Source organism: Megascapheus bottae, chromosome 8 (genome assembly GCF_031878675.1).
Source record: "Megascapheus bottae isolate mThoBot1 chromosome 8, mThoBot2.hap1, whole genome shotgun sequence".
Classification (NCBI taxonomy): Eukaryota; Metazoa; Chordata; class Mammalia; order Rodentia; family Geomyidae; genus Megascapheus; species Megascapheus bottae.
The window spans coordinates 5,351,649-5,361,854 of NC_143516.1; the positions used below are offsets into that span (position 1 = coordinate 5,351,649).

Genomic DNA, 10,206 nt, shown 5'->3' on the forward strand with positions numbered 1-10,206 from the left:
TGAATGATTGGTTATCTGTTTGATTGACAGGGCTTAGAGGAGAGCTGGTCCCACCCTCAGCCTTCCAGTGCCGCCAGTTAAGATCCAGACCTTGCTGGCCAGAAGTGATGCCAAAATAAGACCCTGAGAACACACTGGTGCCAGACTGATGTGCACTCTTTCAGCCTTCAAGAAACGACTTGTCTGCTGGGAAAGGGAGCTGGATCTGTGCAGAGGGGCCTAAGGGGAGAACTTCCCAAACAAAGAACTGGGATCACCACAGCAGCTCCACACCTCCTGAAGACCAAAGTCCTGCACGGTGAGTGCTCCCACAGTGAGCCAGGCAGGCCGCCAGCTCTGCTCCTCTCCATCCCGCTGCATCCTCTCTGAGGGGATCGCAAGGGCCCACATCTTCTGCCCACTGTGAGCATTCTGTCTGCGCTGCAGCGTCTCTTTTTTTGGGGGGGGGGAGGGGCTTGAACTGGGTCTGAGCGCTGTCCCTGACCTCTTCAGCTCAAGGCTACCACCCTTCCCTTGAGCCAAGCCCCAGTTCCCATTTGAATTTTGATCCTCTGATCTCAGCCTCCTGAGTAGCTAGGGTCACAGGCGTGAGCCACTGCACCCGGCTTCGCTGCAGCGTCCTAAAGGCTAAAGCATCTCCTTAGGACTCCTGCCATTTCGTATATGTCCTGTGTGTGTGTGTGTGTGTGTGTGTGTGTGTGTGTGTGTGTGTGTATTATGTGCACAGTGTGCAGTACCCAGTCTACACACATGAGTGTCAGCTTGGTTTGGAAAAGTTAAAAAGTACCAGTAACAAATATAGAAACTTTTCTCCCTGCGGGAGCCCAGTGAGCCCCTCTGACTGGCTGCATGTCGGGATCAGGGCAGTCATAGAAAGGCAGTCAACACCATGTTTTAAGCAACAGAAGTGGGGGTTGAATTTGGAAAGAAGAGAACTTCCCTCCACTCAGACACCTTGGAGTCCTACACACCCAACCCCACTTCAGGAATGGACCCCACGTCCCTGCCCTACCTCTTCCTTGTACTGGGCCCCTCCACAGACAGTGAGAGATGGCATCTGCTGGCTAGGAATCCTGGAGCAGAGAAGAGGAAGGGACACCTGAGAACACAAAGGGCGTGCCTGCCAGCTTCAGCATCCCTGTGGACCAGAATGACCCGACCCCACAGGCTCCTCTAGCAATGACACCAGCCCGCCCCCTCCCCCGTGAAAGCCCCCTGCACACATGAGGCACAGAGCTCCTTCCTTCAGCTCCACTCCCAGACCTTCAGTTACCAAATGCACTGGGATCAAGAGTTAGTGTGGGCATCAGTTACCACAGCAGCCAGCGCCCTTGTTGGTGCACATGTGTTTAGAAGCACAGCGGCAGGCTGGAGGCTGGTTTTCCACTGGTCCCCGGACACCTCCAGGCCATCTCTGGTGCAGGCTGTGGCAGGGAGGACCTCATGGCGCCTGCTGTGGTGGAATGAAGACGCCTCTAGAGGGTCTTTCTCATCTTTTTGCTTCCCCTCTCCCTAGATAGGCAGTTGCAACAGCTGGCGTAGTATAGGGAAGAGGAGGGAAAGAAAAGAGTAGAGTTTGGGTGAGAAAAAAGTCTGCCTTCACCTCCTAGCTAGACCAGCTTTCTGCACCCAACTGGCTTGCCCAAGGACCTGGACTTTCCCTGGAGAGGACGAACATATAGAAAAGAGTAGTGTTGCCGTGGTGGCTCACGCCTGTAATCCTAGCTACTCAGGAAGCTGAGATCTGAGGATGGAAGGTCAAAGCCAGCCCTGGCAAAAAAGGACTTGAGACCCTTATCTCCAATTAAACTCTAAAAAATGGGAAGTGGGGCTTGGCTCAAGGGTAAGGTGGTAGCCTTGAGCTGAAGAACTCAGGGATAGTGCCCAGGCCGAGTTCAAGCCCCATGACCTGCAAAAGAAAGAAAGGAAGGAAGGAAGGAAGGAAGGAAAGCCTAGAGTCTCTTATAGATGAATAAGAATGCACCTTCTCAACAGAAACGGGCAAAGAGCATCAAACGACCTACACAGGAAGAAACATGAAATGCTAATGAGCACACAAAAAATATACAACCCTGCTATGACTGTGGCTTAGAAGTAGAGTGCTTGCCTAGCATGCATGAGGCCCTGGATTCAATTCCTCAGTGCCACCTTAAAAAAGCCAGAAGGAAGCTCAGGAACAGTACCCAGGCCCTGAGTTCAAGTCCCAGGACTGGTCAAAAACAAATATATATATATATATTCATATTCCCTCATAAATCATTAAACAACCCAAGGTCTTGTTCTGTGAGCTCTTCCCTGAATCCGGCTCCTCCCCTCAGATGGCTTGAGGCCAAGGCATCCTCCAGACAACAGGAAACACTGGGTAAGCACGGAGAAGTAGTAGAAAACAGGAAGCTATGCCTCGGGTCATCTGGGCACCACAGGTTGTCCTGGGTTTGGACGCCATGGTCTTCATGCGTGCTCCCTCTCACTGGCCTTTCCCTCCTTGACTCCCTGCTCAGCAGGCTCCTTCACCTTTCACCCCTTTTCTTTCCATCTCCCCCATTTACACGTGGATTTTCTTGTCAGGTAAGCCAAAAGCGATGACTCTTAGCATGCAGGAGGGAAACACAAAATCATCTTTTGATTATACTTATGGAAGATGGAGAAACTGCCAAGGGAGTGAGATGATGGGGATAAACTTCACACAGGAAAGGAGGGATGACCAGAGAAGACCGACATGATCCACAAATCTCTATACACACCACAGTGGCCTTCTTTCTTGTGCATTGGTACTTGCTCATTGGTGTATTTGAAATATGTGAATTGTTTTATCCTTTTCCTGATCTTGCCACCTAGCTATGGAAGCAAAAAAAAAGAAAGAAAAACAACCTTTGAAATCTCTTTTAGGAAGGCAGGTGGCAATCAGGAATCTGGCAGGCTTTCCTACAAAGCCAGAGAGGGCCAAGAATCTCAGTCAGAGTTGATGGCTAGAGCTGGGGGTCAGGGAGGTTTCATGGAGTCTGCCTGGATGGATGGATAGGAGAATGGGGAAGAGAAGGAAGAACTATCAAGGTGCTTGGCTCACATCCTCTCTCCTCCAGGAAGTGGGGCCAGAGGAGATCCCCAGTAAAACCCAACTCATTGTGAGATGCAGAGCAAATGACACCCCCCATTCCATCTTTGGTTTCTAACAACAGGTAGACAGGAGAACGCTAGTCACTGCCCAAGAATGGACCCACCAACCACAACCTCGAATCCTGGGGAATCTGCACTGCCTACCAGAAATGAATCTCAGGACCAAACAAGCTGGTCATCAGAGCAAGTGACCGAGACCCCCTGGAACATGGAAGGAGAATACTCTTATGTCTACATCGCCCAGCTCATCTGTGTGCTGGGGTTGACTGGAAATGGACTGCTCATCTGGTTTCTCATCTTCTGCATCAAGAGGAAGCCGTTCACCGTCTACATTCTCCACCTTGCTGTTGCTGACTTCATGGTCCTCGTCTTCTCGTCCCTCATCGAGCTGGTGGACGCCTTCCATTTCGGTGACAGCACCTTGCAGGCCTACGCAGTGTTTCTCATGATCTTCGGTTACAACACGGGGCTGCATCTGCTCACGGCCATCAGCGTGGAGCGGTGCCTCTCCGTGCTGTACCCCATCTGGTACCAGTGTCGACGCCCCAAGCACCAGTCTGCCGTGGCCTGTGCGCTGCTCTGGGCTCTCTCTGTGCTGGTGTCTGGGCTGGAAAACTTCTTCTGCCTTCTGGATGAGGAGCCGAGATTCCCGGAGTGTCGCCACGCGTACATCTTTTCCTGCGTCTTGACCTTCTTGGTCTTCGTTCCTCTGATGGTCTTCTCCAACTTGGTCCTCTTCATTCAAGTCTGCTGCAACCTGAAGCCCCGTCCAGCAGCCAGGCTCTCCGTGCTCATCCTGGCTACGGTCGTGCTGTTTCTGGCCTTCGCCCTGCCCATGAAGGTCCTGCTCATCACAGCCTTCTCCTCCTCCTCCACTAACGACCGCTCTGCGTGGACGCTCCTGCCCTATCTGAGTATGTTGTCCACTGTCAACTGCAGTGTCAATCCGCTCATCTATTTCGTGGCAGGAAGTCTGAGGAGGAAGAAGGGGAGAAGATCCCTGAAGGAAGCCCTGCAGAAAGTCTTTGAAGAAAGGCCAATGGGCGGCTCAGGAGAGAGCGCCGGCGCCGCATAGTTCTTCCTGGTCGTGGTTGAGGGGTGGATGCCTGGCTTTGCCCCAGCATGGGGAACAGGGCTCCCTGAAGATCACAAAGAAACCCCTCCATTCCTCCGGGGAATTGTCCGTGGGATCCACTTGTCATCGAGAGTTGGGGAGAGCTGTCGTTTCACTGCGTTGCACTTTGGAGTTAGCACACTGTGTGATGTAGAAGGGTTTGATTGTGGTCTTTCTATACATGTGCACAGGGTACTTGAAACAGACTTTCACCGCCTGCACCCAATTTCCATTGCCCCCCCCACTTTTCCCAGCAGTTTTGGTGGGGGTTTTGTGCTGGATTGATGCATATATGTATGTGTGTGTATATACATGCGCGCGCACACACACACACCATCCCTGAATCTTCACTTCTCAGTATCCCTTCCTTCCGCCTCCCCTCTCACTGACCCTCCCAGTCGGTCCTCCCTTCACATCTCTATCCCATTACTCTTTATCATCATAGTCAGCATCTTTGTCCTCCTCCTCCTCCTCCTTCATTATTGTTATAGGTCTATAATCCACATGTGAGAAAGAACATCCAACATTTGACTTTTTGAACTTGGGGTGAGAACTAACATTTCCAATACTTAACAACTTTCTGGGTATTATTTCTTAATCTCCACCCCTTCTCCCCTGGGCACTGTCCCCAAGCTCTTTGGCTAAAGGCTAGTGCTCTACCACTTTGAGCCACAGCTCTACTCCAGATTTTGAGTGGTTAATTGGAGATAAGAGACTCATGGGGACTTTTATGCTTGCCTGGCTTTGAACTGAGATCCTTCAATCTCACCCAGCTGAATGGCTAGGACTACAGGCGTGAGCCACCGGTGCCTGGGTGTTTCGCTTAATGTTAACAGCCTTCTAAGCCATCACAGATAAAAGAGATGGGCTCAGAGGTTGAGTAAGTTTACAGTGTGTCTGGGGCCAAGCTCAACTGGAATCCAAAGAATTCAACCCCAGGCCCATCCTTGCAACCATAATATCTAAACAGTCTTTGAGAGGTTGTGTCATAAACTGCTGTCTTCGCCTCCACTCCCACTTTCTCTCCTGAGTCTCTTTAGACCTTGTGCTCTTGATTAGTGAAACAGTCCTTGTGCTTAGGAATAGAGATGACTGTTGAAAACACAAGACTCTGTGTGTGTGTGTGTGTGTGTGTGTGTGTGTGTGTGTGTGTGTGTGTACACCCATGCGAGTACTAAGGCTTGGATTCAGGGTCCAGGTGCTTTTCCTTCTCTTTTTTATTCAATGCGGGCACTCTACTATACCTGGAGTTACACCTCCACTCCCTGTAATGGTGGTTAATCAGAGATAAAAAGTCTCATAGTTTTCTGCCCTGGCTGCCTTTAAACTTCAACCCTCAGATCTCAACCTGTAAGCTACGTAGCTAGGATTACAGACACGGCACCAGTGTCCAGCCTGATGTTAGTATTTCCATGAGACTGTAAAGCTGTCCTAAGGAGTACTCTCATTATTCACACAGAAAGACTTCATCCTGGGATGAGTCAAGAAATAGAAAAATCATTCCATGAATCCTCTAAAATGTTCTCTAGAAATGAGGAAGAGTCACAAAGGGAATCATTATAACGTTGCTTGGGCATAGACATTTTCATGTTTCCTCCCCCTCTTCTCTCCCCTCCCTCCCTATTCTTCCCTTTCTTTGTCCTCCTTCCCATTCTTTGCTTAACATGGAATATGTACAAACCCATGCATAAAACACAATAATTTCTTTGCAAGATGTGTTCAAACCCGCCCTTGTGTTTTGCAGTGCTTTGAGCCCATGCACAGTCCCTCCAGCCTACCAGCCCCCACACCTAAATCCTCACTGACTTAAAGAGCTGCCAGTTCTTTCTGGAATGTGTTCTTTTCAATTTTTTTTTTTATCCCAAGAAAATATTCTGCTGTGATCCCAGAGCATGACTGATGGACAGACATCACTACTTTAAGTTGAAATCCAGGCATTGTCGACACTATTTATAGATTTTGCCATCCAGTCATTTTGGTACCGGGACTGTCCTGCAGTCAAAATGATAGTCATATAATACAAACTTAAATCTCTTTCCCCTGTGAAGGTTTAAGGAACATCTTACCATTTGAGAGCATCTAGAAGTTCCAAGGAGTGCCAGAATATGCATGATAAGGCATAAGTTAGAAAATATGTGCTGATAAACATGGCAATGGGATAATATTTCTTCATTGACTATCCAACTAAATTAAGGCCATGAAGAGGTAATGTTAGGTAATGTTAGGTAATTTGTAATCACACAGCAAGCCGGCTAACACAAATGATCATGAACATTAGAAACGTTTGAACTCACTAGTAATAAAATTGTAAATTAAATTTTTAGGGTTTTTCTTTTTACTTTTTTTTTTTTACTGGTTCTGGGGCTTGAATTTAGGGCCTGGGGTCTATTCCTGAGCTCCCTTGCTCAAGGCTAGTGCTCTACCCCTTGACCCCCAGCACCACTGCCAGCTTTTTCTGAGTAGTCTCCCAGACTTTCCTGCCTGAGCTGGCTTTGAACTGCAGTCCTCAGCCTCCTGAGTAGCTAGGATTACAGGTGTGAGCCGCCAGCACCTGCCTAAATGACATTTCCTGTAACGAGTGCTGCCATTGTCACCTTCCTGCTGTGCTTGTGGGTGAGAGGAAGTTTGAAGATGGCATTCAGCACATCACTCAGGGTTCTCCTCAAGGTACCTCAGAATCAGGAGAGAGCATGCTTCTTGCACCAATGGGATTGAGTCCGGCCTGCCTTTGTCACTAAGCATTTTTCTCTTTTTTGCTTTGACTACCAGGAAACTTAAAAATATACTTTTGATGCACTTTCTGACTCAGTAGAACTGTGCCATAGCATGTTTTTGTTTCCTCACATGGCTTTTATTTCTCACTCTGAGTACCCTACCCCACCAGCCATAGTGATGCACGTCAGCCCTCAGTATTCACTCTGCTGGGTGAACGACTTCAGTAACAGAAGGAAGTATACAGAAATAGAAGTTGATTTAAAATATGAGAAGAAACTTTCATAAACTTTTTGGGAAAAGCCTGGAATTCCCAGGTCAGCTCTGCGAGCTGTGAACCAGGAATCTATCCTTCTCCTTAAACACTGATTCTGGGTTGATTTTAGGGCAAATAGTTTATGTTCTATACTATTTGGGAGATCAAATGGACAAAGAAGTCAAATTATCCCTGTTTATATTAAATGATCCTAGGCTGAACAGACCCTATAAATTAAACTAAAAGATGTATAGATCTGATAAACGCCTCCGACATTGTAGGGGGATACAGAAAGACATCATTCTTCCCAGAGCATTTAGGTTGTAGAGTCACTCATTTACCCATGGTGCTCTTGGTTTATGGTCACACCATTACAAGAGAATATTACTGTAGAAGACACAGAGCACGTCGTCCTGTACCAGCGGTCACCACAGTCCTGTACCTGGGACTGAGCTGTCTTTTGGCACCACCTCCCAGCCAGAAGCTCCTTCACTCGTTAGATGTCCACTGAGACCCTGCAAGTGTCAGACACTGTGTGGGGAACCGGGGATTAAAAAAAAAAAAAGGAATAATAAGCCACAGGAAACGAAGGAAGAGGCACAGAGTTTGCTGGATATAGCAGTCGGGATGGGCCTGCATATAGAATTGACATCTGAGCAAAACCAGAGCCAATCAAGAAAGCTTTGTGAGGGCTGGGAGTTTGGCCTTGTGGGAGAGTGCTTGCCTAGCATGCATGAAGACCTAGGTTTGATTCCTTGGTACCACATACATAGAAAAAGCCAGAAGTGGCACTGTGGCACTCGTGGCAGACCACTAGCCTTGAGCAAAATGTGCCCAAGGACAGTGTCCAGGCCCTGAGTTCAAGCCCCATGACTGGCAAAAAATAAAATAAAAATTTTTAAAAAAAAAAAAAGAAAGAAAGCTTTGTGACTTTGAATCCAGCAATTGAGAAATGAACATTGCTGTGGTGGCAGAATCTATACACACTGAAGGGGCTTCAGCCAGTCTGAGATTCTGAGATGGGGTAGTATGGGCACAGGTGTGGTAGCGATGATGGTGGTGGTGGTGGTGGTGGTGGTAATGATGATGCTGACATGAACAATGACCATGATGACCACAGTGGAAGGAAACCTGTCTGTCCAAAGATGGCTCTGTCAGAAAAAAAATGAATAAATACTGCTCTGCCCCTGCTGTGTTATGGATTCTGTTTGAGTGTCTCGGAAGGGCATATTGTGACTAAAGGTGTAGCAGGCAGAGTGGTGTCATCGGAAGGTGGTAGCCCCTATGGGGCCTTAGATCTCTGGCAGGCCCTTGTGAGGGTCCTGGGAACCAGTGTCTATCATTGTCTCTCTACTCAAGAGGTGGCAGCCACTCCCTGTCATGTGGCATCCCACAGAGGCCAAACCAGTGTCTCCCATCTTGAACACGGAATCCCTCCAATACGAGAACTCAATAAACCCTTTTCCTTACTTTTCTTCTTTTTTTCTTTTTTGGCCAGTCCTGGGGCTTGAACTCAGCACCTGAGCACCATCCTTGGGCTTTCCTCAAGGCCAGCGCTCTACCACTTGAGCCACAGCACCACTTCCCACTTTTTCTGAATATGTGGTACCAAGGAATCGACCTAGGACTTGGTGCAAGCTAACAAGCACTCTACTACTAGGCCACACTCCCAGCCCCAAACCTTTTCCTTTCTTAAGTGTTCCTCACTTGGGTATTAGGTTGCAGCAAGGCAAAGCTAACTAATACACCTGGCTTCCTAAGTTAGAAGGGAGCATGCGTTCAGACAGTCACCAAGCACAAATTCCATACAACTTACCAAAACATTAAGAAAGGAAATTCGATTATTCATTTATCAGGAGTCAATTGGCAAGAAGTGTTGATTTTGCTGTTGTTGTTTCCTTGTTCGTAACATAACAATGGCAAGGTAACAGAAGTAACCGTGGAGACTTCTGAAGCTCCTGTCTCCTCCACTCATCGTCCTTCAGCCAGCAAACCTCAGGCTATTGTCCCAGGGGACAGTAGGTTATGGGCTTGACCGAAAGGTCACATTCTTGGCTTCTGAGCTTTATAAATTTAGGAAGAATTTTGGAAAGAGAGCAGAGGTAACTGTATGAAGGCCAAATCTGCCTCTTGAGAGAGGTTTTGTTTTGTTTGTCTCCACAATTCTGAAAACTTGGCATGGATTCTGCCATTTATGGGGAAGTCATGGGTAGAAAAAAAAAATGTCCAACGATAAAGGAGCAATTTTCCATCCAAACAGAGATAAAGTGTTTAAGCAGCTGGCCTTGGGGAACGGCAGAGTGGATGACTGTGGCCCCGAAAGGGAGGAGGTTACGAAACACAACCCCAGTCAGGCGCCAGTAGCTCTCACCTGTAATTCTAGTTACTCAGGAGGCTGAGATCTGAGGATCACAGTTGGAAGCCAGCACGAGCATGAAAATCTGTGAGACGCTTACCTCCAGTTAACCACCAGAAAACCGGAAGTGGTGCTATAGCTCCAAGAGGTGGAGTGCAAGCCTTGAGCTGAAGAGCTCAGGACTAGCACACAGGCCCAGAGTTCAAGCCCCAGGACCGATGAAAAAAATAGACCTCAGAGGGGTTGTGGCTCTTGCAGAGCCTCTGTTCCTGCAGCTCGGTGCAGGGCTGTGTGCAGGCCCAAAGCAAAACCCCGGCATCCACAGGGAGGGAAGCTGTAGGGACCTGCTGAGGCCTCCGAACTCAGCCGCCCATCTCACCAGGCTGCCAGAAAACAGAAACCAGTTGCTAGAGCTGAGACCATGGTCTGGTTTTCTAGATGATAGAAAGGCCAAACTCGACATGAGGCTCCCAGAGCCTGACACTGGGAACCCACCTCCGCTGCCCACTGGGCAGCTGAGAGGGAGTGGCCTTGGCGGGTTCCTCCATTCCTCCCAACCCCAGCTCCCAGGACTCCCCTGCCTGCACCCAGCTCTCATATCACCCCAGAAAGGAAGCCTTCACACAAGGAAATCTCTGATTTGGGAGGTGT

The 10,206-nt window shown here is 48.6% G+C and overlaps 1 protein-coding gene across 1 annotated transcript; it reads left to right on the plus strand.

Annotated features, from left to right (window-relative positions):
* The first annotated feature begins 223 nt into the window (after positions 1-223).
* LOC150059463 (mas-related G protein-coupled receptor member H-like) lies at positions 224-4,192 on the plus strand. The gene is made up of 2 exons (XM_090338600.1): positions 224-298; positions 3,180-4,192. The coding sequence occupies exon 2, from the start codon at positions 3,212-3,214 to the stop codon at positions 4,190-4,192; it is 981 nt and encodes a 326-aa protein (XP_090194726.1). The 5' UTR covers positions 224-298; positions 3,180-3,211.
* The last annotated feature ends 6,014 nt before the right edge of the window (positions 4,193-10,206 follow it).